The sequence below is a fragment of the Ixodes scapularis genome, unplaced genomic scaffold (genome assembly GCF_016920785.2).
Source record: "Ixodes scapularis isolate PalLabHiFi unplaced genomic scaffold, ASM1692078v2 ptg001953l_1___fragment_1__unscaffolded, whole genome shotgun sequence".
In the NCBI taxonomy this organism is placed as follows: domain Eukaryota; kingdom Metazoa; phylum Arthropoda; class Arachnida; order Ixodida; family Ixodidae; genus Ixodes; species Ixodes scapularis.
This window is the reverse complement of record NW_024610218.1, coordinates 109,478-137,350: the sequence shown is the minus strand read 5'-3', so window position 1 is coordinate 137,350 and position 27,873 is coordinate 109,478. Positions and strand designations below refer to the sequence as shown.

General features: G+C 42.5%; 1 protein-coding gene across 1 annotated transcript; it reads right to left on the bottom strand.

Moving 5' to 3' along the window:
- Positions 1-15,691: 15,691 nt before the first annotated feature.
- On the bottom strand, positions 15,692-25,394 carry LOC115316400. The gene is made up of 3 exons (XM_029975783.4): positions 25,285-25,394; positions 17,579-17,804; positions 15,692-15,828 (listed from the first exon to the last, which is right to left on the bottom strand). The coding sequence occupies exons 1-3, from the start codon at positions 25,384-25,386 to the stop codon at positions 15,692-15,694; spliced, it is 465 nt and encodes a 154-aa protein (XP_029831643.2). The 5' UTR covers positions 25,387-25,394.
- Positions 25,395-27,873: the final 2,479 nt, after the last annotated feature.

Below are 27,873 nucleotides of genomic sequence, written 5' to 3'. Positions count from 1 at the left end.
AATGTAATGTCATATACAAGAAGCCAACAATCAAGCATTTGAAAGCTACAAGAAAGCGGTAGCAAAATATTTACTACGCAATGAACCCGGACTAAAACGTGGATGTCAAGGGTCAGCAGACACCGAGAACATCTAAGACAAGAAAGGTTTTCCCTTGTTTTCTTTATCGAGATGGGTTCTCGAATGTTCGCGACATCCTATCTGTTGAAGAACGGGCCGCGGAGGCTTTTGGTGAAGACATCTTTCACGATGTGTTGGTGCATTCGGACAGCCTGCCGCATCCAGCTCCCCAAAGCAACGCCGCCAATGCAGCCCCCCACTCCTGCCTGCCAGTTCTCTCCGCGTGTTGGCGCGAGCTTAAACATGGCGGCGCCTTGGAATTGGCGCAGACACTGGTCTATTCTAACCAATGAATGGCCAAACTCTCCAAAACACGGCTCTGGTCTCGCCATATGAGAGGGTGGGGACATTTGCGTCCGTACCAGCCGTGTATGGTACATCACTCACAGCGCACGCCGGTGTACCAAAGCATCGCATCAGTAAAGCTTTTTTTTTTCGTCCGGCGTAAGAAGAGTTTTTTTGCAGAGGACAGCTTTCGGAGATTGTCGCCCCGAACGCCCACCGGCTTACGGCACAACCGATTTTCCGAACCTCGTCTTCTTGCTGCCAAGCATACGTTTCCTTCCCTTTTGCCGTATTTACTCGCAGAATGAACGCACTTTTTTTCCGAAAAATTGATGCAAAGTTAGGGGGGGAGGGCGTTCATTACGCGAAGTAAAATTTTTGCGTCCGTATTTACTCGCATAATGAAGGGACCTTTTACGCTGAAAAATCGAAATAACTTCTTATCTCTTTGCGCGCGGCGCCGACCCCACCCAGTAACCAAACTAAGCTGTGCAAAAAAAAAACTCCTTTCTTTTTTGTTCTCCTAGTTGCTTGTTTTTTTGGGTTTTTTTTGCCGCCTTTTGCAAGCTGTCTTGTTTGCTTAGGCCTTGCTTAGGCTAGGGCTCTCCGCTTATCTTTCTTAACTAATGTGGCGATGCAGCGAGTTGGTTATGCCTTATGTCTTATCTCCTTGCGCGCGGCGCGCGACCGCACGACCCCCCCCCTCCCCCGTAACCAAACTGCGCTGTGGAAAAAAAGAAAAGAAGAAAAGCTCAGCTTTTTCTTTTTTTTCTTTTTCTATATTTCGGGGTTTTTTTTCTTCTTTTTGCCGCCTTCCGCAAGCTGTTTTGTTTGCTTAGAAGACTTCTCCGCTCCTCGTTCTTACCTCCTTGCGCGCGGCGCGCAACCCCTCAAAAACAAACTGCGCTGTGCAAAAAAAAAAAAAAAAAAAAAAAAGCTCTTTTTTGTTTGTTTTTTTTCTTAGTTCTGTGGGTTTTTTTTTTGGCCGCCTTTCGCAAGCTGTTTCGTTCGCTTAGAGCGCTTCTCTTTCTTACCTCCTTGCGCGCGGCGGCGCGCGAACCCAAGTCCAGGCTGCGCCGTGCAAAAAAAAAAAAGCTCCTTTCCATGTTATAATTATAATGCAATTAAATCTTTTTTCTAACGCCTTTTGCAAGGCGTTTTCTTCGCCCACGCTGCCCATGCATTCGCGACCTCGCTGCACCAGGATAGAAAAGTGCGTTTATTTCGCGCGCGTGGGGGAAGGGGGTAAAAATTTTGACATCCGAGTTGGAAGTGCGTTTATTACGCGAGTGAAAAAAAAAAGTTGAAATTTTGAGAGCCGACTTGGGGGGTGCGTTCATTACACGAGTGCGTTCATTGTGCGAGTAAATACGGCATTTGAATCGTCCAACTTCCAGATGCACTCAACTTCAGGCCCGTTCTCTCTCCCTTGCTTCTTTTTTTACCTCCAATTACTGGCCTTGCTTCACGTTACCCACTTCTTGTCCCTTCCAGGGTGCCGTCACTTGAGAAAGAGTATTGCCTCGAAATGTTTGTGTCGTTCTGCTTGTCCGTGTTTTCGAAATTGAAAAAGTGCCCTTAGCAGGAACAAGGGGCACTTGGCATCAGTTAATTTATAGATATTCCCGTCGGGGGCTCTCCGGGTGGTCTCTTCTATTTCGAGTGGTGAGAAGGAGGAGCACAAGTCTGTTCGATCTGGTTAGGGAATGGCGGAAAAACGATCGCAACAGCCGTTAGGAATTCTACACGCAAAGGTAATTTGTACTTCGATCACTGCTCGCTTTGACGGAGAAATGTTGCAGCAACATTGCTCTTCAAGTTTCCAAGGAAAGCTTTGTGTTTCATGAAAGATTGTGCGCACACAGTAGAAAACGATTCGACTGACGAATGGATTGGAGTGGCATGAGCAAAAATCCACAAAGCTGTGTTCAAGGTATGACTCATACACAAACTCAACTCTGTCACGTCACGGCTCGGTGGTGGCGTGTCGGGTGCACTTCTGGTCTGGGCCTGTGGGCGGAAGCCGCCATGGGGCGCGTGCATTCCTGTGTTACTTTGGAAGAAACCGCACAAAAACCCGACTTCTCGTCAAAACACCGCGACTGGGGCTGTACCAAAATGTTGGGAAAGGTTTGAAGGTCAGTTTTCATGCGTTTTCTGCCTATCCACGTCCAAGAACGTGGATAGGGGCCGTGAAAAAGGAAAAACAGGCGCCGTCGGACCACGATTGCTTGGGCGGGAAGCACTTTGGACTGATTTCACGGATACTTGTGGTTGTCAGATTTGTTTGTTTTGTTCCAACATAAATGCGGGAAAACCGTCAAGTTGCACGAACCACCTGCGGGCTACGTTCAGTGCATCACCATGTTCAAATGGCCGCCTCATCATTCGAGCTGTCGTCTGCTCTTAAACGTTTCTGCTTGTCGTCTGTTCGTTCAAACGACAGCGGCCCGTAGACTCGGTAATTGCGATAAAAAGTGCAGACCTCAAAAGACGTTTAAGTTTGAAGGCTGCTTCGGGTAAGTAAACTCGGTGTAAACAGTAGATATAAGGAAATGTTGATAATTGCTACCAGTGGCCATCACTGAATAGTTATGCCCAATTCACTCGGTCCGATTCTGCTTGCGATTTTCAGTCTCGACGTCGATATCTCAGATGCGGTTCAGGCTTTTGCAGCCCGAGCAACGTCATGACTGAAAATAGCGAGCAGAACCACACCATGTGAATCACGTGAATCAGGCTTTAGCGTCCTATCTGCGGCGTCCACGTGGAATGAATCGCCGCATGCTACATTATTCATGCCGAGTTTTGCGGTGTCACAAGCCTCTTTAATTTCGCTGATGCCGCTCAAGTAGTCAGACATTGCCAGGAAGACGTAGAATCAATTCCAACGAAAAAAAGAGCGCGGAGACTCGCACTGACGCCGACAACACCCCATTCCAATGGTGAGTTTAAGGGCGAAGGCAAGCTTCTTGCCCCCACACCCGTCGCGCATGCGCGGCGTCTATGACATCCGCTAGAGGCGCTCCGGTTTGTTTGTAAACATGAGCTGGTGTATAGTTAGGGCTCCGTGTTTTCGGATAAATCCATAAAAAACTCCGAAAAACATCCGCCAGTAAAATTTTGGTCAAATCGGATTTTTCCGATGAACTCAGAAATTTTATGTGCCAATGCCACCCCCCTCCCCACAAAAAAAAAAGTAAAAGCGTTTTTTTTCCTTTTTTTTATTACAATTTGATCAGCACAGAGTCAATGGTACTGGGAAAATGGCACCATAATTATCTTTCAAATCTTAGATTGTTGTCAAAAGAAGTCTTGCCGCTTGTCTGGTCGAGGTTGGTTCAAAGCAACAGGTCATTGTATATTCGGGTCACGATAAAAGCCACTCTTGTTTCCAGTTTGAGCCATGCGATTTGTGATTTAGGGAGAGGAGAAGGTATGTTTTATGTAACAGTGAAAGCTATAGACCATAGGGATTGTATTAAATAGAGAAAAGGGACAGTTGAAACTCTCTATTACATCCTTAACCACTCCACCTCGCGCGGCCGCGGGCTAGATTGATGGAATTGGATGGGATGACTACGAGCTTCGTAGCGACTGCCCCCGGGAGTTTATTGATTAGAAGGTATTAACGTTTATCGAAGCAACACTTGTGTGCGACTTTTGTCGTGGGACCAATTAATATTGCCAATGGCAATGACACGAACGTCAAATTCAACTGTAGAAATTTTAATCGATACAAGCGCATTTTATTTTTTATCTGGCATATGTTTACATCCAGTTATAGTATTTCCATAATTATTTTCAATAGAAAACACTGGGAAATTAACCTCCGAATGTCGGAGAAGTGGGAATTGAAAAAATATGAACTCCGATAAACTCTGAATCTTCGGCAAAAAATAAACTCAGAAAAACACCCTCCGAATTCGACGAAAAATAAACTCCGAAAACGCAGAGCACTACTTATAGTATATTATTATTGACTTCACATTTGCACAATATGTATTGCTTCCGTCCGATTTCGCCCCATCAAAGAAATCCGAAATTAGAATTGATCGATTGTAAACTGGCACCATGATTGAATACACACGAGATCTGGACGCGTGCTATTGTGTTTATGCATACCTTATGGTGGTTGCACTGGACGAAGTATCTGTTATGTTAAAATTTAAAAAAAAAACTAAGTCACCTGACATTTTGCCAAAGATGAGACTCCAATTCTTTGTCATATAGCAGATTTACTCGGATAGTGGTTTGAATTATGACCTTGCTCAAGGAGCTATTCATGGCAAACATTTAAATAGGAAGAACCAATCTTAGTTCCTCAAAATGTTCAGATTCTCTATGTGAATAACACAATGTCTTCTAAAATATCTATGCAAATTTAAAGGCATAATACAAAAGGTCCCTTTTTGAATGTTTTCTAGTGTTTTTTCACAAAGTAACGACGAAGTAACGGTGTTACTTTAGCGAAGTAACCGTAACAAGTTACTCTTTGACTTTTGTAACTGTAACTATAACAAGGTTACTTTTTTTGCCTGAGTAACTGTAACTGTAACACTGTTACATTTGAAGGGGTACTCCGCCGATTTCTTCATGGTCCCCGATTTGCTTGAAATTTCGGTAAACTCGCCAAAAAACATCGCCAAAATAGTATCCCAAATATTGGGTCAAAATAATTTTTTTTCACGAAGTTATTGAATTTACAATTTTGGTCCTCACCGTGTTTTTCAAACTGAAACTCTCCACTGGCAACTGCGAAAAAGTGACGTCAGTGGAAGTGTAGGGGTTCATTCTTTGTACTGTAGAAGTTCTTCCCAACTGATTCGAAGCAGTTTCATGGTGTAAAATGAATGCTTTGGAAGCTCGCTCCAGAACCCGCGCTTCAACACGCAACAAATGATTGGCATATTCTATTTTTTAGACCGCTCGCCCGACTGGCAAGCTGACCTTCCACTGACGTCACGGCACTGAAAAGGGCGGGTATATTTGAATGTTGGTTTTTGCACCATTTTCATTTGCCAATTTCGCAATAACTATTATGAATTTCACGATACTAAATAGCATACCAGAAAGGATAAAGGCTGGGGAGTCAGAAAATATAGTTAGTTGAGGTAGCTCAAAAATCGGCGGAGTACCCCTTTAGGCAGTAACGTGCCCATGACCGGTGATTGCCGACCTCTCTTCCAGGCGCCCGAAATGGCGAGCGAGACAACAAGTGGGAGGAGGTGACCGACTAAATCGCGTTTCGTGCTGTCAATATTGCTCTAAAAACATTTTTTTTGTGTTATATTATTTTTTTTGACACGCGAGTCGTAACCAGACTGTTTAGAAAAAACATCTTTTCTTTTTAGGGCCCATTAAGTGCTTTGTAATAGTTTGTCAAGTTCCTGTAATTATTTTACTAACACCCAACAAAAATCTGCTCTTCTTTCTAACTCATCCCTACTATATAATAAAAACATTTCAAATGGCGACATTTTTGTTTGACACTGTATGTGGCAGATGAGACATAACTTATTTTACGAAGTATCGCATTATACGACTAACGCTGTTATCAATGCTCTAAAAATATCCCCCTTGGATATCCCACAAAGAGTGAAAGGGGCCATTAGTGTGGATTAGTACAGTACACCCACATTTGTTTAATACAACTATTTCACAAAGAAAACTAGGACATTACAAACAAAATTCAGTTTAATCCAACTGCCCAAAAGACATTGAACAGTGGTTGAATAGCTTAGGTCACGGCCCTAAAAATTGTAAAAATATGTTCAGTTATTTTATTCACAGATCACTTTGAGGTGCATAATACTGGGGGATTCACAGCCCGGACAATCTACCACTCACGTCATGTAGATATCGTTGCACGATCTACCGCAAATGAGCCACTGGCTAGCTGCGCCTTAAAGATTGCCACTGCCCCTTTCCCGATGATGAGATTGTCTACACTGACTTGCCTCATCAAAACAACGAACCTTGTGAACTAGCAAGCCACCTGCTACTCATATCACAGAGAAAGAGCCCCAGAGCTACAAAAGCAACACCCAGAAATCAACTTGTCAATGTTAATTACCTTTCCTGACTGCGCAAGCTCTTGCCTCTGCGCAGAGTTTCTTTCAATAGCGAATGTGTATGGCCTTCCCCAAATGATCACCTAACCTACACATAATGAGGCTTTATCAGATTTATTTCTAACCACTAATCCGGAATGTGTTAGTGTTACGGAGAGCATATGTGATCACACTCTTATTCATGTTGAAACATCACGAAAACTAAACCGCTCAACCAGTATTCTGAAGCAAATATTAGCTTTTTCACAAACAAACATCGAAGGCATGACATCAGCAATGAAGGATTTTCAAAAGCATTACCTATATGTCATCTCACAGCGAATGATCCGCTAGTAAGAAGTAGTTTCTCATAAAAAACAGATGAGTTGTCTGCTTGGTCATCATATTGCTCATATTCAAAATTGTGCTAATGCAAAGTAAAAAAAGCTAAAGTAATTTTTCCTTGTCACTTCACCAAATATTTTTTCCATGGATCCCAAATGAACCTGGAAGATAGTAAACAAAAAAAAAACCACCAAAACTAGCACTGCGTTTGTAAATAATCAAGACGAAACCCTTAGTCATGACCAGGCTGCCAACTTATTATTTTATTCTTTTCCAGCCTTCTTTACCCACGAAATCTTTCTACTCCCCTCCTACTCTTCGGCTTATCAGTTCAGTTCTGATGGAATCCTCAAGGCAATCAAAAACTTGTTCTTCAATAGCACCCCTGGAATTGTCAAATCTGCCCAATTTCTAAAACTGACAAAGCACTCAGCATCAAACATACTTGCCGTTCTTTACCAGCAAAGTCTGAGTTCTGGTGATACACCTTCTGACTGGTGTTTCTCACAAGTTAAACCCATATTCAAATCAGGCGATAAATCAAATTCATCTAACTACAGACCTATTTCGCTTACTAGTGTTCCCTGTAAGCTCATGGAACATGTTTTCCATATTAACATTATGTTACACCTTGATTAATCCAACTCTTTTTCCCCGATCAGCACGGTTTTAGAATTTACTCATGCAACAGCCAATTATTTGAATTTGTCACAGATCTTCATTTCAATTGTCTATCATCGGTACAAACAGGCGTCATGTTTCTAGATTTCACTAAGGCATTCGACACCGTTCCTCACCAGTGACTGCTTTTAAAACTATCTCGTCTTCAGACTGACCCATTAGTCATCAGCTTAGTAAAGTTGTTTTTAACAAACAGCAGTCGGTCTTAAGTTAACCAATGCTTCATCACTATCCGTCTCCGTAACTTCAAGCGTCCCCAAGACAGCGTTCTCGGTTCCCTCTTTTTTTAATATATAAAAACAATCTTCCATCTTCAATTAAATCATCTATTTGATTACTTGCAGAAGGCTCTGTTATTCATAGAAAAATTTCTAGTCTCATAGACCGTCACATCTTTCAAAATGACCTCGACGCATAAGTGCCTGGTGCTCACAACGACAGATGCATACATTTTGTGCGGTTAATACCTTACAAAATGTATGCTAAAGAACATTGCCACAATCTCAAACAAATCCTTCATCCAATAATCATTACTAACGTAGCAACTAGAATCGGTACCATTATACAAATGCTTAGGTGTTCATTTTTCTGAAACAGCATCGTGGAATGAACACCCATCAACAGCGTAATTAACAGCCCACTAAAATCACTAGGTCTTTTAAAGCACAGCTATATCTGGCCCTCATAGCAACTAAAGTACTGTCTTATAAAACAATAATTCGACTTAAACTAGAATATGCAAGCATTATATGGCATTCACATAAAAATTACCTAACTTCTAAGTTAGAGTTTGTTCAAAACAAGGCTGCTCGGTTTATATTAAACGTTTTCTCGCCTGAAAGTAGGGTCTCCACTTTCAAATGCAATTGTTTCATTCCTTTATTATCTAACGGGATCAAAATAAAGCGAATGTGTTTTTTCCATGCAATGTATTACAGCAACTCATACTTCCGAAACACTTATTGCCAATATGCCTTTTACATTTCTCCTTGAACCGATAATTCATGTAAAGTTCAGCAATTCCACTCTCTCAGTAATACTTTTTTATTTTCTCCCCTCGTACTGTTGATTAAAGAATGAAGTGACTTACCAGACCAGATTGTTACTAATGCAAATCACGAGTCATTTAAAGAAATGTGCAAGCACCTGTGTCCCAAGTCCAACATGTATAATTCCCTATGCTTTCTTTTCTTTATTTCCTTTTCGTGTCTCAGTTAAAAATGAGTTCTGTGCAACGTGTTAAACTGAGTTCGCTACTTTTGCTTTGTTAATTACATATGGGGTAAGCATGTTGTTATGACTGTACTCTACCACCAACCCCCTATGTGCTAAATAAATCAAATGAGAACTTAGGAGTAGATTAATTAAATTTGTAAACGTTTATCAATGATCGATAATAAAAACTTATGTTTATAATAGAACACAGCGCACATAATGCTTCTTTCAAAGCACCATTTTTCCATAGAAAATTGGAAAACAACTGAGCTATCTGCTTAACTTTTTGTTGACAAATGTTGCTTAGAGGCAACAAAGCAGAAAATGTTTTTGTTTTGTTTCGGTTATATTGCATTTTTTATCTAGTAGTCTGCCATCAGTCTTGAAGATTGAAACTATGGCACCACCTAGTGTAGATACATAAATAGTTGACAATAAAAAAAGAAGTTTTGCGCGCAAATAAGCGGCAACCAAAAACGGCAGAAAGGCGAAAAATAGGCGTAAGTATTTTTCTCTCGACACTAATATTTTACGATAGGTGACCGCTTTACTTGAGGCTATCATATGCACAGGCATTATTGACATTTTTAAGTGATTCTTAAAGGTTACACAAAGGAGCCACCTTCGGACTTTTGCCTGGTGTCGCCCACAGGCAACAAAGCCATAACTTGCAAGTTTACCCTACAATGTTTTTAAATTTCAGAGTTTTTTCTTTGATCTTGTTAAAGATCATTAACTTAAGAAATTAAGGTTTTCACCAATTTTTGTGTATCTTGTAAAATGGAGCTCAGGGCAGACGCACATCTTTAAAAATATTCTTTTTTATGAATACACTTTTTTAGACTTGGCGTGCAGATATACCTTTTAAAAGTGATTTCATATTTGGAATTATATTCCAGTTACCTCCTCCTGTACAAAAGTCATGGCAAAATAATGAATTCCAAGTAGGTCATTGCTTACGGATTGTTTTAATAATTTCTAAAAAAATCATATTTTCTTTGACTGTGTGCAGTGGGTTGCAAGGGTCCACCAAACACACATCCTAAAGCTAATAAAATATTTATGGCACATTTTTCACAGTAAATAAATCAAAGACTTGAAAGCTACCAAATCTGCCCATAATTAGTCCACACTTTAGCTAATTAGTTTTAATCTGTTGGCTCCGTGAAAACAGCAAAAGCTTTAGGATGCCGTTTAGTTGCTGCTGAGAAGAACAATATTAAGCTCACCAGTATTCAATCGTGCAAAACATTATAAAAACGTCTGCAAGGCAATGATACTTTATAAAAAAGACAAAGCTGAGAAAGTAGGACTTGAGGTTTCTTTTATCTTCAAACGTTTACTACTACACTTACAGAAAAAAAAGGAGTGCTCTAGGATGCAGTCCTGGTATGCTCAATACAACAATACAAAGGTTTCTAGAAATTGTTTATACCAATGTTTTCAAAACCTCAGCAGAACAATGGCAATTGAAAAAAGAAGGTACAGAAAATAACATCTGTTTTTCTGCTGTGAGGGTAGGTTCACGTGAGTCATGGTCCCCGGTGGGAGAGGCTCAGGGTGGCACAAAAGTCCGTGAGGGCAGTTCCTATCCTATGCTCTGGACCCAATTCATTGCTCTCACAGTTGGTCTCAAAACTGTTCAGTCGCACTTCGAAAGTTCAACAGTGGCCATCCCGCACTTGCCGCATGTTGTGAACTCGAAAAGCTTCTGCAGCACTTTCGTGTCCATAATGACATACTCTGCCTCGATCGTCGTCTTCCCTCGCCAAGCTGACGTCGAGGAGCTTGAACTTCCACAAAGTTGCTGACTTCTCCAACGACGAAAACTTTGTACCCTCTGTAGATGTTTATGTTTATCAATGCGATTGGCACTTGAGCTTAGCCCGGCCACGTCCACCAGTGGTGAAGTGCCTTGCGGTGTCGCTGAAGTTATTGGTGCAGCCATTTTCAAAAAGCAGTAAAACGGCTTACGGTGCTACCAAAGTTGACACTTTAGTTTTCAACGACGTGGTGCTCTTTTTATTTGAAGCACGTCTACGTTTATTGTGAACTTTCAACATGCCCACTTTCAAACGGGCGTCCCTGGCCATCAAAATGAGCAAAACGAAGCAGAAGACCTGTGCGAAGTGGGCAAATGCACACAAAAAAGGAAAACTATAAAGAAAAGCGAGTCAGGGGCCAAAATATTTACACAGAGGATAAGAAGAAAATCAGGGGCATGAACAACACATTTCAAAAGCACAAAGCAAAACGAGAGCAATATCAATAAAGGATCTGGAGAAGAGCAAAGACAGCGTTGCCTGCGTCTCGGAAGACGGTGACGGTGTAGCGAATGAAGGCAGACAATGTGGAGCAGACAAGAGAGCAAGCCGGGGAAACCAGGAGAGGAGGCACATGCCTAGGTCAATCGGAGAGCAGTGCTTCAGAGGAGCGCGCAGTTCGAACAATTAGCGTCTCGAGCTCTGCTCACACACTTCTGAAGAGCATAGATGACGTCGCCACCTTGATGCTAACGCCACTTCGAAGTGCGCCAAAACGAAGCACGGTAAAACCAGCTTCCAAACAAGACCAAGATAGTGCCAATCAAGCTCTTCAATGCTGACAATGTTTTGTTTAATATTTAGACATTGAAATGAGCATTTATATTTTGGGAGAGTGCACTAAGGACCATGACGGCTTCAAAATTGTGATTTCTAAAAAATTACATTGTTAGCAATGTTTTACTACTTTAAGACCCGCGTCACCCCATAATGTGACAGTAGTACATGAACGCATGACAAATATAACGCCAAGCGCATATACAAATCACACAATACAGTAACTTTTCCAATATGCTGCAATTGAAAGTACAAGGGTAAGCACTTGGCTACCTGGTGATCCATATTTCTGAGGGTAAAAGCACTAAAAACGGACAAGTAAAAGAAACGAACAACACAGAGCGCTCTGTGTTGTTCGTTTTTTTTTTTAGTTGTCCGTTGTTTTTAGCGCTTTTACCCTTGGAACTATGCAATAAAAACGTATATGGGATTTTAGTTTTTGCCCATCTAACTCCATTCGTATTTCATGGTATACGGACACATGGCCTAATTCGGTGCTTACATGGCGGAAAGAGTGGGGGTTTAACGACAATGTAAAACCACTAAGACAAATGGTGGGTTGAGATCTGAAATTCAATGTTCTTCGTGATGGACTACTCGCAAAAGAGGAATGAAGCCTTCACAGGGTGTTTCAGCAAATGCTTTGAAAAATCCCTAAAAATACACCGCTTGCCACAAAAAGCAACTCTCTACGGGAACAATCTACCAGCCTTGGACGTCAGGGATGGCAAAAACATACTAAAGCGATGGACCAAATCTGGCAAAAAGTCATGCAGGGCCGTGCGGTTACCATCGTACAGCCTAGTACTAAGAAAGAGTAACGGCGAGGTGCAGAATATATGGTGAGCCTTTTTAAGTGTGGATCTCTTCAGTATTTTCTATCTCAAGTACAGAAGATTGACCAGGAACTGACGCAATCCACTGCAGAAGTGACAAATGATACGGTACATTCTAGATAATGTGATTTTCATTTGATCTTTCCAGAGATGCAACACGGTAGTTGCAACATCCAAAACCGGCATTTTAAAATTTAAAAACTAGAAGTTGCGCATGTGCAGTGATGGTAGCGGCATTTGACCTTTTGTATCAGGTTCTGCAGAAGGCAAAACATTGGTTTGGAGAAGTCACTGATTCTTTTGGAGCAGGTGCCGAAATCTGTTAGGACATAACTTGAAAATGAAAAAGTAAAGGCATCACCAAATGAGTTTATTTTTGATAATGACTAAAGGTTCCTCTTTGATCCTGGAGCATATTACGGATTTCCCCTTTCTAATATAAATTGAAAGGATGTCGAAGGAACAGTGTTTTTGTTATAAATAAGGCTCGAGTAAGAGAAGGTTCTATGTACAATGGGTTCTAAAAACTGATGAAAACTTAATTACAGAGCAACACTCCAGCTGGGATAAAACATCCCTCCCCCTTTTCTTTTACAGCCCCTAGCGAAAATTCCTATACACCAACTCATGTTTACAAACAAACCGGAGCGCCCCTAGCGGACGCCACCGGCGCCGCGCATGCACGGTGGACGGTGGGCAAGAAGCCCGCCGTCGCCCATAAACAAACCATTGAATTGCGCCGTTGTCGGCGTCGGTGGGAGTCCCCGTGCTCTTTTGCACGTGGGAATTGTTGATTTTACGTCCTCCTAACAATGGCTGACTACTTGAGCGGCTTCAGCAAAATTAACGAGACAAAACTTTGTGTGAATAATGCGACGTGCGCCGATTCATTTCACGTGGACGCCGCAAAATGGGCGCTAAAACCTGATTTCCACGATGAGATTCTGCTCGCTATTTTCAGTCGCGACGTCGCTCGAGCTTCAAAAGCGTGGACCGTAGCTAAGATGATGGACATCGATACTGAAAACCACATGTAGAATCGGTCATTACAAGTCGATGATGGCCACTGGTAACAACGATCAACGTCTTGTATCTACTGTTTACACTTAGCCTACTTACCCCAACCAACCTTCAAAAGTGTTTTGAGGCCTGCACTTAGTTCTTATCGCCATTACCGGGTCAAAGTTTGGTTTGCGGGCCGCTGTCGTTTAAGGGGAGACACTACCCAAAAAAGTGAATTTTTGAACCACTTGTCTGATTTAAATGACATTTACAGGGCTTGTATCAGTTCACATTGAGAACATTTGTGCCAAATCTTTTTAACGTAAGTCCCAAATCTTTTTAACCTAAGTGAAGTACAAAAACGTTGCGAATGTTGAAAGACGAAAGTGGGCGTGTCTGTGTAGGGAAACCATCGTTTTGAAATTACTTATAGATTTATCGTTTTCATGTGTTATATTGCTTTAGAACAGTTCAGAGCAGATAACTATGGAGCTATATTTATATATTACGCCATCTTTCATGACAAAAAAAGTAACTAAACACAAATGATGTTTTTTAGATTTCCATCCTTTGTCCAAAATGCTCGTTCTTGAACATGAAAAATGACAAAAATAAAAAATTCAAGCTCATAGTTATCTTCCTCTTTAAAGTTCACCCCAGAAAAGCTTATAAAAATTAATCCAAGTTATGTAATAACAAAACAATAGTTTTCCTAAAGGAAAAATTATGCCAAAAAGAGGAATGGAGAAAAATGCATTCAAAGTGCTCCAACCTTTACCGTTCCTTTAGCATCGATGGGCCGAAAATAATTTATAAAAAAAATTAACTATGCAGTGTAAACTAATTAAACTTTCTGGGAATACTCTCCAGATGTTGGTGGATGTAAATATGGCATTTTTCAAAATCAACTTTTTTTTTTGCAGAAATTGTTTTTTCTGGGTAGTGTCCCCCCTTAAACGAGCTGACGACAAAAAGCAGACAAGTTTGAAAGAGCAGACAACAGTTCGAACGCATGCGCAATGGAGTGCGGGCAAAAAGCACCGCGTCCCGCAACAACAAACCATTGGAATGTCACCACGTTGTCGGCGTCTGTGTGAGTCTGCATACTTTTTTTCGCATTGAAATTGTCAATTGTACGTCCCCATAGCAATGTCGTACCACTTTAATCTCCTGGGCCAAATTATCGAGGCTCGTTACGCCGCTAAACTTCGCGTAAATAATTATGTGCGGCGATTCATTCGCATGAACGTCGCAGAAATAATGGACGCCAAAACCATGATGAGATTCTTCTAGCTATTTTTGGTCGCAACGTCGCTTGTGCTGCAAAAGTGTAGAAGGTAGCGGCGATGATCGACGTCGATACTGAAAATCGGAAGCGAGAACAGACCAAGCGTAACAAGTCGGTGATAGCCACTGGTACCAATGATCAACATCGTGTATCTACTGTTTACACCGAGCCTACTTAAGTCTTTTCAGGCCTGCAATTACATCTTATTGCAATCACCGGGTCAAAGTGTGGTCAACGGGCCACTTTTGTTTGAACGAGCAGAAGACAAGCAGACAAGTTTGAAAGAGCAGACGAAAGTTTGAACGATCAGGTGGCCGTCTGAATTTAAAGACGCACTGAACCCGTGGGTGGTCCGGACAACTTGGCGGTTTTCTCTCATTCATGCTGGAACAAAACAAATACATCTGGCGACCACAAAGTGTTGCCCGCACAAGCAATCGTAGTTCGACAGCGTCTGGTTTGCCCTTTTCACGGCTACTATTCACGTTCTCGGACGAACAGAGGGGGCAGAAACACAGGAAAATTGATCTTCAAACCTTTCCAGACTCTTTTGGTACAGCCCCCGTCGCAGCATTTTGACGAGAAGGCAGGTTTTTTGTCTGGTTTCTTCCCAAAGAACAGAGGAACGCATGCGTTGCACGGCGACTTCTGCCCACCGTCCCAGACGGGAAGTGCGCTCGACGGGCCACCACCGCGGCGTGACGTAGGAGAGTTGAGTTCGTGTATAGAGATTTGTATCGGACCAATAGAGATTCCTATCGGTCCAATAGAAAATTCTACTGGTCCCATAGGAACTTAGACTGGTCCCATAGGGACTTTATCGGACCATCAGGAATCTGATCAGTCAAACGAAAAGTTTTGTTGGCCAAATAGGAATGCTTCCTTGACTAGTGGAAACCTCGAATCATTCAACAGAAATGTCTAAACCACTGTGCATGTCTATTTCCCTACTGGAAAAAAGTATATGAATATTTTTTCTTATATGTTTATTGGACAAAAATTTCATACGAGTTCTTATATGAAAATCTGATATGAAATATTTATCATATGAAAAAAAAATCTTACATGATGTGTCCAATAAACATACCAGAAAATATTCATATAAGCTTAAATCGTATAAGATTTTTTTCGTGTTTGAAAATTTACCTGATCTTAGTTCTCACAGCAACACACTTCATAACTATTGTGCTTAATGATGCAAGAAATAACTATGCAGGTGAAGAGGCATAAAATGTTTATTAGGTATAGTAAATACCTTCCAGTTTTCTACAGGGCCTTCTTAGCTCTGCTGTTGTTGTCCTGTAGCATACTGGCAATAAATCTATTGACATTGGGAAGACGTGCTTCTATTTCTGTCTCTCTCACATCCTTGTTTTTTGCCTTCAGGTAGAGGACATAGGCATCTGGAAAGAAATTGCAACACATGCTATCAAACGCCAATAAAAGCAATAGTAAAAAAAAATAGCAGACATTGCACAGCAATTAAAGGGGTAGGGAAACAAAATTCCAGCGTTCATTTTCTAGCTTGAATGTGTTGCATGTTGCACCTTAACCCCAAAAACACCAGTCTTCCGTCGAATAACACAAGAAACCTAATTTGAAGCTAAGTAAACAATCTTTCAATATGCACCTGGCGGATGCACGCGAAGCCTATTTGGGAGGTAATTAATCTAGCAACGTTAGGGAACTTGCTACGTAATCATGACGTAGCAGATTCCTTCAGAGCAGCGCCGCCCTTTGGAATTTCAACATTTTCCTCCTTAGCTTTCTTCCTAGCTCGACTCACGAATCGTGCATTGTACCAAACGGTCTAAGAAGACGGAAAGAAAGGACTCCTCTTTCTCGGACCCTCGTTCGTGCAACCAGAAATAGCCATTCTCCCCCAAGAAGATTAGCCCGTCGCTCAAAACTCGGAACAAAAGCTGCGTTTCCCACCCCGTCAGCCCAAAGCTGACAGTGTTGTGCAAGCTACGTGCTCCTTGGGCCAGCCACACGCTCATCATCGCACAGGTACTTCGAACGGCTCGGTTGTAACGCGCCGACGATATCGACACCACGACTATGCTGACAATGCCACTAAGGGCGAAGCTCATAACCATGCCAGCCTTGCTACGTCACGCATGCGGGGGGAATCTTTTCTTCCTGTTTTAGTTTGCGCCGGATATCCCATGACGCATCGCACTCTCCGTTCACTTCTCTTCGAGCGCTTGCTCGAGTGCACCGTTTGGAACGAAAAATATAGCCAATCGTTCAAAATACAAATGGGCGATTATCATCCGTCATGCTTGACTCGTTTCCGAACGAAATTTGAATATTTCAATTTTTGTTTCCGTACCTTTTTAAGGCTATAAGTAGCATCCCATCACTCCTTGAGAACTAGGCAACCCAAATTTCTAACACCACATTCTAGTACACCTGCGACTCTATTGACGTCTCTTTTCTCCCCAATCTCGGCAGCAGAAACTGACACCCAACAAGGGACAGCTAGTTGAGGCAGCTGCAATCACACATTTTCTTTCTCTGGAGCAGTCCGCTATCAGCAGACCAACAAGTACATACCTAACCAATGCTGACCAATCGACTGTCCACTCTACAACACATGACAGTACTCTGCACATGTGCGTCTTTGTATGGGCAAGAAAAAAGGAACTTTTGTTGTCTCATCATGAGATATGGAAGTCTAACTACTTTACAAGGCTGCAGCAGGTTTTGCCAATATCCTTCAACTTCGAATGCAGTCTCAGCTTAACAGTAGAGTAGTTCCATGATATGCAACTGATGCCATCATGCCATAATTATGAAAAAAACAGAAATAGTCTCTCAGCTTTCTGGATGGGCTTGCAAAATTAATATAACCGTGAGGTGCAAGCACCACATGAGCTCCGACTTTCAATATGTTTACAAGCAAACTTCTGAATATCAGGGCATATTAACTCTAACTTTGAAAGTATAAACAATATGATAAGACAAAAAGCTGCAAGTACAGCAGCTCTGTGTTTTGCTTTCTAATTTTTGTATTTACAAGTCCTACCCAGCATGGGTTCATTCAATTACTCATTGGAATTCTAGTGCAAAAATATACCAGTTAAATTCAGCTTCAGAAAATACTGTTATAAATTAGGTTAAACTCTTGACATCAGTAATTGCACTCACTTTTCACAGCACACATCTTCTTTGGTGTGATGGCTCGGGTGGTTTCCCTGTCCTCGGTGAGGAACCTTCGACTTCTCGAGCCGGTCACACTCCGATTCACTAGTTCTCCCTTCCGATACATCACCCGAAGGGCATCCCTACAAAACCTTGAATCAGTCATTTTTTCGGCCTCAAATAATTTTTTAAGCTTGTCTTGAGGGACCAAGACTCCTCCACCCAGGTGAACCTGTACAATAAAAATAATTTAGTAACCAATGTTATTGGTTAGTGGAGTGGAGTGGGCACGGCAGCGCGAGCCGAGGCATGTCGGCTAAACTTCTTCCTGTTATCGTGCAGCTTCTACTGATCGCCGACGGACGCGCTCCCATTCCTGATGCGTCATCTACACAACATGGATTCGGCGCAGTACCCCACTTTCGTCACATGGACCACATTCTTTTCGGCTTCGTGACATCGACGCCAGGGCCATCGTCTACAAAAGAATCTGCCCATCACGACTTCACCAGTGGGCACGGCAGCGCTAAACTTCTTCCTGTTATCGTGCAGCTTCTACTGATCGCCGACGGACGCGCTCCCACTCCTGATGCGTCATCTACACAACATGGATTCGGCGCAGTACCCCACTTTCGTCACATGGACCACATTCTTTTCGGCTTCGTGACATCGACGCCAGGGCCATCGTCTACAAAAGAATCTGCCCATCACGACTTCACCAGTGGGCACGGCAGCGCTAAACTTCTTCCTGTTATCGTGCAGCTTCTACTGATCGCCGACGGACGCGCTCCCATTCCTGATGCGTCATCTACACAACATGGATTCGGCGCAGTACCCCACTTTCGTCACATGGACCACATTCTTTTCGGCTTCGTGACATCGACGCCAGGGCCATCGTCTACAAAAGAATCTGCCCATCACGACTTCACCAGTGGGCACGGCAGCGCTAAACTTCTTCCTGTTATCGTGCAGGTTAGTAAAAAGTGCTATCTCATTGACGTATTTAAGAGACATTATGTTGTTTTTTTAGTGCTGCCGTGCCCTGGCACAATTCTGTGTATTCTGGCCGACTGTCTTTATTCCTTTCGCACGGTGCTGTTAGAGTTGGCCGGTGATGTGGAACTTAACCCGGGACCGATGTCGGAGGCCCAAGTGATACAATTTAACCAGATGTTTACTTTGCTACAAGACCTAGGCAAGCGTTCAGTTAAAATTGAAAATGGTCAGTCTAACCTTATCCAAACAGTTAATGAAATAAAGCTGAACCAAGCTTCGATTGAAAAAAAAATCGCAGATTTTGGCAAAAGACTTGAAGTGGTTGAATCAGAAACATCTGCCCTCGAGTCAACTCAGAAAGAACTGGTTGAAACACGGAAAATGGTTTCCTCTGTACAACAAGAAAACACCTCCCTGCGTAACCGTTTGGACGACTTTGAGGATAGATCACGGCGTGAAAACCTGCTGTTCTATGGTGTGGACGATTCAAGGTCAGAGACATGGGCGGAAACGGAAAATAAAATAGTTGGCATACTTCAACGTACGGTTGACCTTCAAATTGCCCCAGGAGACTTTGAGCGAACGCATAGACTCGGCTCTTTCACGGTTGAAAAATGTAGACCTGTCATTGTGAAGTTTTCTTCGTATAAGCTGAGAGAAAAAATTTTAGTCTCCCGCTCCAAACTAAAATCTGCAGGAACACCGGTCAGTGAGGACTTCTGCCCCGCGACGCGCCAGGCTAGGAAAAAACTTGTGGAGTTCGGTATCTCTCTAAACTCAACCTTCAAGCTGAGGTATAACAAACTTTTAGTTAACGGAGAGTGCTACAGTTATGATCACTTAACCAACAGTATTCATTTAACAACTAAAAGCAATTCCATCGCACTTGTCTCCGATGACCAAGTAAATGGAAATCCTTCCCCGATATCAAATCTGCAATAGCATGCCGCGCGGGGTGGTGGTTATCTTCAACCCTTGCCTCGTGATAACGTTTCCGTTCTGTTTACCAATATCAGGAGTGTTGTTCCCAAAAAAGAGGACTTGTGTTCGATTATCGACTCATCTAGTGCTGACATAGTTGTTCTTACTGAAACCTGGTTAACAAGCAAAATTCGGAACTCTGAAATTTTTCCCTGTAAAAAACACTTTAATATATATCGCCAAGATAGAAGGAGTAGGGCTGGAGGCGGTGTTCTTATTGCTGTCGCCGATTCTATTTCGTCATCCTGCATTAATGTGGTCTCCGACCTCGAGATAATTTGGGTTTCTGTTTGTATAAATTATAACAAGTATGTTTTGGGTGTCTGCTATCGCCCTCCCACAAAGAGCGCCAATTTTGTTGCCGAGCTTCACGATGTCGTTAACGCGGTCCATGTACGCTTCCCAAATGTTCCTGTAATACTCTTGGGAGACTTCAATTACCCAAACATTGTATGGACAAGCGACAGCCCTTTCCTTAACCCATTTTCTACAGAGAGTAATGATTTTTTAAACTTCTGTACCGATTTTAGCTTTTCGCAGACAGTAGTGCAGCCTACACGGGTTACTAATTCTACAGCCACTATATTAGATCTAGTGTTAACCACGTCAAGTGAACTTATTTCCCCTCTCACTTATTTACCCGGTCTTAGTGATCATTCTTTGTTGCTATTCTCCTTAAATATCCCAAAGTGTAAATCGTCGAAAAGTGTTAAACGCATATTTGACTATGCTCATGCTGATTTTACAGCCATCAACAACGATATGGGTTCGTTTTTGGCGGAATATCTGTGCAACTTTTCCGAGCGTTCCGTCGAGGCTAATTGGTGTTTATTTAAAGACAAAGTGAATTCCCTTACGAACATGTACATTCCTGTGCGAACTATTCGTTCTTCCACTCGATCCCCATGGTTCAATGGAGCGCTCAGAAGGCTTTCAAACAAAAAGAAACGGTTGTTTCGCTCTGCGAAGTTATCCGCTTCATCAATTGCTGATGTACGCTGGGCGGCATATCGCTCCGTCGCTGCTTTATATAAAACTACCGTCAGTGAAGCCAAACAGCATTTCTTCGGAAGTACTTTGCCAGCAATGTTGCTCAACAATCCTCGTCAGTTTTGGAATGTTGTGAACCCCTGCGAAAAACCTGGTGTAAGGCTTACCAACTCGGACGGGGAAGAGATACCAGAGAGGGAGTGTGCATCCGCGCTAAATGAAATGTTCGTCGACTCCTTTTCCAGCCCCAACGTTCTTGACTACCCTGATTTGCTCCCATCAAACTTTTGCACTATGGATTCCATTACTATAGAGTGTGGTGGCATTGTCAAAATTATTGATGGCCTTAAACTATCCTCATCATCTGGCACTGACAATATAAACTCAAAATTTTTAAAAAACACTAAAATGTACTCTTCTGTTATTCTAACTAAGCTTTTCCAGCAATCTCTCAATCTTGGTACTCTTCCCGAGGACTGGAAGGTGGGGAAGGTGATTCCGGTCCATAAAAGTGGCGATAAATCTAGCCTGAGTAATTATCGTCCGATTTCATTAACGAGCATCCCCTGCAAACTTCTGGAACACATAATTTATTCTCATCTTGTTGCTTTCCTTAATTCTAAGTCTTTTTTCACCCCGGCTCAACATGGATTTAGGAAACTATTTTCGTGCGAATCTCAATTGTTAACACTTACTCACAATCTTCATGTCGCTCTTGATCGTTCTTCCGCGGTAGATTGTGTATTTTTAGACTTCTCAAAAGCATTCGACAAAGTTTCACACCGGCTTCTTCTTCATAAACTCACTGTCCTTAACATAGAACCCCATATTCTTGCTTGGATTGAGTCTTTTTTAACTAACCGCTCACAATTTGTTCATGTTAATGGCTGCAACTCAGATCATTCACCAGTAAGTTCAGGCGTTCCCCAAGGTTCCGTACTAGGTCCTCTTTTATTTCTTATTTATATTAATGATTTACCTACTCATGTTTCTTCATCCATTGGCTTATTTGCAGATGACTGTGTCATCTACAGGGAAATAACCAATGATTCTGATATTCATTCTCTTCAGTCAGACCTTGACAGCATTTCCCGGTGGTGTGACTCATGGAATATGAAACTTAACATTAACAAATGCAAATCCATGAGAGTATCACATCAAATGAACACATGCCATTCTTACAATATTAGCGGCGTTGTCCTTGATTCTGTCTTATCATATAAATATCTCGGTGTGCATATAACAAATAACCTCTCCTGGGATACTCACATTCAATACGTAATCAACAATGCAAACCGCATGTTAGGCTATCTTAAAAGAAACTTCTCTCTTGCTTCCACCTCTTTAAAACTACTTCTTTACAAGTCTTTGGTTCGAAGTAAACTTGAATACGCCGCAGCTATATGGGACCCTGGTATAACACTTGCGTCATCACTTGAAGCCATTCAAAACCGTTCTGCTCGATTCATACTGCATAACTATCACCGAACATCCAGCGTATCAGCAATGAAATTCAATCTCTGCTTACCTGATCTCTCTCTTCGCAGGAAAGTGTCACGCTTGTGCTTATTTCACAAGATCCATTATCTTAACACGTCAATGCGCCAGCTTTTGTTAATACAACCGTCTTATATCTCATCGCGCGTCGACCATCGATATAAAGTTGGCATTGCTCACTGTCACACATCACGTTTTTTTCAGTCTTTTTTGCCCAAAACGTCACTGGACTGGAATCGCCTTCCCGCAGCTGTAGTCGAGATTGCCGAGAGCTCTGATTTTCGAATTGCTGTCTACAATTATTTTTTGCATCCTCTATAACTCCCTTGTTAAGTGAATTTGTTTGTGTATATATTGTTTCAAATTATATTTTTGTCCTGTTTAACTCACTAGTTAGGTATATTTCTTTTGTTTGTATATTGTTGCTATGCCCACCCCCCTTCTGTAATGCCTTCGGGCCCTGAAGGGTATCAATAAATAAATAAATAAATAAATTATATATACTGTAATTCCCAGACTCAGCACTCAGCCCCAGGATTTCCCAAAATAACAAGTGGACAATGACAAAATATCTAAATGCGAAAAAAAAAGTGAGAAAATACTTTTTTTTTGCACATCATATTGTGAATTGTACACAGAATTCAAAGCTCTGGTTCGCAGGAATGTGCCGCAGTGCTAAAAAGTGTAGTGCCACCCATTTGTTATACTCTCCATTTTTGTTTTGCTTCGTCTTTGACAGATGTTTACTAACCTTAATGGTCGTGATATTCTGGAAGAATGGGTGCTGGGCTGATCTCGCGATTTGAAGTTGGGGCCTTCCGGGAAGAGATGGACTTCATTTCATTCGTAAACAAAATAAATGTTTTTTCTTCTATTATGCCTTTTTTTTCCCCACAAGTGATCTCTGGTAGAGTTTGTGGTCCTTGACCTTGCAATTTTCAATCAGAGTTAACGGACTGGCTCGTAGTTTTGAACAAAGAAAGCTTCACTCTGCTACCTATCATGTTTCTCATTGTGATTACTGCCTTTTGACTTTCATTTCCACAGTTGCGAAATTCAGACAGGAATGATGAGTGTTTGCTTATCTCGCGATCCACCCAATCAGAGCTTTTGTTGGGGTAGGTGATGATTTGGTGTTTTTCAGGAAATCAATATTTTATCATAAAAGTGGGGTGGGTGATGACTAGGGTGTGTACTTTCCGGTGTTTATCTGTGAGAAAAATCGGCGGGTGTTTTTCGGTGTTTATTTATTTTCGAAACACCGGTGTATTTCGGTGGAACGTCTCACGACGAGGCTAAAATCGGTGATTATCGGTAGAAAAAAATGCGATTGATCAGACAGAGAGTTCCAATTTTATTCACATATTTCATTCACTTCTCGAGGAAGCATATATTTCTCACACTTGGTTATTATAGTAGATGCAAGCATACTTCGAGAGGCTTGCATCCGTCATGGCAGCACGTTCCTTGCGGTTCACAACCCGCAATTTTGAAAACGCACGCTCCACATTTGCGCTGGACACAGGAAATCTCAAAATGTCCAGCGAGGCTTGGGACAGTAGTAGCCAGTCAGATAAATGAAGTTTCCAAAATAACACTGGATCAACGGTGCTAGTCATAGCATACTGGCGGTAACAAAGAAACTCTGATTCTAGGTCACTCAGCTAGCTCTCGTCTCGGAGGATCAGCCGATAGATACTTTCATAAGGCACAAATCCCCCTGGCAGCTCCACGTTTATGCACGGATTAACAATTGGCACGCGGAACCAGAACGACGATTCATCCATGAAATACGTAGCGTAGTCATCCTGAGCTTTCCGCTTACATCCCATCCTGGTGGCCTTCTACTCCGCGTGACGACGAAGGGATGCAAGTCTCACGTTGAGAAAACCCGCAGACGCGGGACGGACGCGCCTTCTCAAACACGTCTGCAAATTTTCTTACAGAACGGTCCTTTTATATACAGCGAAAAACTCCCCCGCCAACAAAACCCTTTTTTCGTTTGCCCAAAAGCCCATGGAAACTAAACAGATAACAAGGGACGGATCTCACTTCTGAAAGGTCAGCAGCCCTGTACGACGACACGGATGTTGGCAGTGTCTTCCAGGTACCACAGCAACCTCTGAATACATGGCTTGCACCGACATTAGTTGACCAGACACAATGGGGAAAGGGCACGTGAAAGCGTACCCTCCACTGCGTTAATTTTTCCACAGAAGGGGGCCATGGGCGACACAATGGGGGAAAGGCGTGCGAGAGCTTAGCTTCGACTGCGTTAACTAGACGCTTTTAACCCCAGAAAGGAGGGCGGGCTGACGCCACCTGCAAGCCATATATAGACACTGGAAGAATGCAGGATCCACGGGATAACACGTTTGACGAACCTCTACGGGGAAAGGGTTTCGCTAGGTCGGAAACGTGCAACGACCGGTGTTTTTCGGTTTTAACCGGGGCGAAAATATCCAACCACCGGAGTTTTTCGGTTTTAACCGATTTTGTATTTTCGTCACCGACGGATGTTTATCGGTGTTTTTCGGTTAAAACCGGAAAATACACACCCTAGTGATGACTCGGGGATGGGTGCAGAGTCTGGATATTATGGTAAAAAAATGTATTAAATATTACATACAAAATATCTCCTATGCGGTCTTCGGGAAAAAAAAAATCTTGGTTCCCATGCACAGACACCACAAGCGCGTCGAGATGCACGCCAATGAAGTGCAAGCATTTTCCAATGAACAAACATACATTTGTAAGATTTGTTAGATTTAAATGCAGGTTTTGCAGCACCATTTGCCACATAGATCAACTGTGTGCAAGCTGCACTGGGCACTAACAGTAAAACTGCCACAAAAATGGTGACGTGTACTCTTTCTTTTTATATGCTTAAGAAGCGAGCAAAGGATGCCACTGTGTCCCGGCTATTAACACCTCGGTATTCTTGTGATTGACATCACCTGCTTCTTGCATGTTTTAAGCTCGAACGCACATACAAATAGCCTAATGGCACAAGTTGTGAATGAGAAGCTGTAGCAGTAGTTATTTAAAGCTTTGAGGACAGAGAATTTTGCGCACTGAAAAGGGCTTCATTCATTGGCAAAACTAATACATCAGACGTGTTGAAAATTTACAGCGACTTGTAATAGTTTTCATAGTAGATGCATTTATAATAAAGCTATTGCTTATTTTATGGCAGCAGCATTAAAAGCGATCTACAGTTGAAAAGTGCTGGGACACTGAGAACCTACCATATCAAGGACGGCATCGTTCACTGCAGCTCCAGGCTCGTCCAGGTTGGCTTGGGCAGGAGGTTGGGCATGAATCATGACAGGGGGTTGGGCATGAATCATGACAGGGACTGGGGCAGGGACTGGGACAGAAACTGGGACAGGGACTGGGACAGGGACTGGGACAGGGTCCGGGGCGGGCAAAGGGGCGTAGACCGGGGCATAGGCGGGGGCAGAGGCCGGGGCAGTGGCCGGGGCTGAGGCAGAGGCCGGGGCAAAGGCCGGGGCAGAGGCAGAGGCCGGGGCAGAGGCCAGGGCAGAGGCAGAGGCCGGGGCAGAGGCCGGGGCAGAAGCCGGGACAGAGGTCGAGGCAGAGGCCGAGGCAGGGGCCGGGGAGAAGGCAGGTACCACAGCAGGAGCCTGGGTAGGGGCTGGGGAAGGGGCAGGGCTGGTTCGTCTGATGTTGGCGGGCTGCTCTGCTCTGAGCTGCCGTGGTCTTCGGGAGTGAGACTGCTCTGGAAATGCCTTGATGTCATTGCTCTCTACAGGGGATGCTGGGAGCACCACACCTGAAATACCAAAACACAAAACAAGCACCTTCATAAGAAATTTGTGAAGTTGCAAAAAATGTCCTCTTTAAATAATAAGTCACATAGTGCTGTGCCGGAGACCACAGATCTGAACACCCGAACGAGTGAAAGCAATGCACTACGCAGCCGCCCCCGGCCGCCACTGCACATGCTGCAAGATGGGCATGAACACCCTTAGAGAAACACTGGCATCCCAAAAATTTAATATTTTTTAATGGCTCATACAACCGAAAATATGCCTCAACAAAACCCTCACAATCTGAGGCTGACACGAGAAACTATTACTTTCCTTACTCAAATAGATATATAAAAAGTTAACTTAAAAAAAAAACGAGTCACAATTGCTGTGTTGCACTATAGGGACAGCTCATGCCGAGCCTTGGAGAAGGTGCTCGGTAGAGGAGCTGTCTCTATTACACCATCCTAATGATGCAACATGTTTTTAATAGATATTAACCTCCAAATAAAGTAGAAACTGGCCGCGGGAAAGAGTTGAGCACGTTGGTAAAACATAATTAGGAGAAACCAGCTGAACAAACAAACATAAAAATGTTTGGTTTCTCCTATATAGAATGACTGGCCAAAATTTAAAAAAAAAGAAAATCGAGCATTTTTTTTTTCATTGTCCAGGGAAGGTTTTTGTTTGGTGCTTTTCTCGTGTTTGCTTGTCAATATCTCAACAATCTTTTCATAAATAAATTTTATTTTTGTGTTAAGTTACTTCCACTTATGACTAGAATATTGTGTCAAAATATGTCTGTGACTTAATTTTGTTCTAAGATATAGGCCTGCGAAGTTAAGAGAAAAACAATCGAAAAGTCAAAATTTATGTTTTGATTATAATTTTTTTTTTCCAAGAACAAAATTGTTTTTATTGTTGCGTCCAAAAATTATGAAACTCACTCAGGCAGTATAACTTCCGTTATTTATCCCCAAAAGTGACCACCCCAGGTGCGCACCTAAATGTGACTTGCCACCATTTCGTGACTATGATTTTTTACGCCCAATAATCTTTTTTAGATGAAAATAATTTTGATTTGTTTACTTTTGGCATTGGGAAATACCATATAAAATTATGAAGCAAATTAAAAAGGTCGACCAGCCACCCTCTGCTTGATCTTATCTGAAATCGCCCTACAACCTATCGCTTTTACTTCTTCGCACATTGTGGCCGAAAAAGGTACCCTTCTTAATAGCTAAATAGGCGCATCATAAATAACTATATCCTCTCTGACAGCAGGTAGGGGAGGTAACTGTTTCTAGGCTTCACAGCCAGGATGAAAACAGCTGCTATTTCCAGCTGAGGGAAGATGTTCCACACTTTACATTTCTTTGCACTTAAAGGGATACCGAAACAACAAATTTAGTATATATAATAAGTGGCGCACATTCTTTCCACGAGCCAGCAGCCGCCGGTGTGCGCGAGCAAACGCAACAAAAATGATGTAAAAAAGCTCCATTCGTGCTTAAGAGGACAGTGAAATGCATGGGTTTCGGGCCAAAAGAGAACAAAGACAGGCTTTTCATCTCTATAAGTGAAAGCTACGTGCTTGTTAGACCAATTAATCGCTTACCTTTTACACCAGACACCACTGTGTAGATGAAAAACGTCTTTATTCTCCTTCGGCCCCAAGCCCATACATTTCATTGTCATCTTAACCGCAAATGGAGGTCTCTGACGTAATTTTTCTTGCGTGTGCTCACGCACACCGGCGGCTACTGGCTCGTGGAAAGAATGTGCGCCACTTATTATGGACACTAAATTCCTTGGATCAGTATCCCTTTAAATACATGGACCTGAGGCCAATCACACCAGGTCAGGCATCTGTACTGCAATGCACCCTACTATGACTTATTGCAGAAACAAATGAAGTCATGAAAACAACTATTTTCGCATGTGTTACAACATCTGTGAGAGGGTGTATCGTTTTCAATCAGAGAGTCATGCTGCACATGTGATGCCCCTGGAAAATGCACTTTGTTTGAATCCTGCGACAAAGTGTAGATGAGAATCTCTGAA

Excerpts from the sequence above, each read along its gene's own strand:
- LOC115316400 (XM_029975783.4), bottom strand. The coding sequence starts at position 25,386 with ATGATTCATGCCCAACCCCCTGTCATGATTCATGCCCAACCTCCTGCC. Across the intron at positions 17,805-25,284 it reads ACGATGCCGTCCTTGATATG|GTTCACCTGGGTGGAGGAGT; the intron begins GTAGGTTCTCAG and ends TTTATTGTACAG. Across the intron at positions 15,829-17,578 it reads GAAGATGTGTGCTGTGAAAA|ATGCCTATGTCCTCTACCTG; the intron begins GTGAGTGCAATT and ends ATTTCTTTCCAG.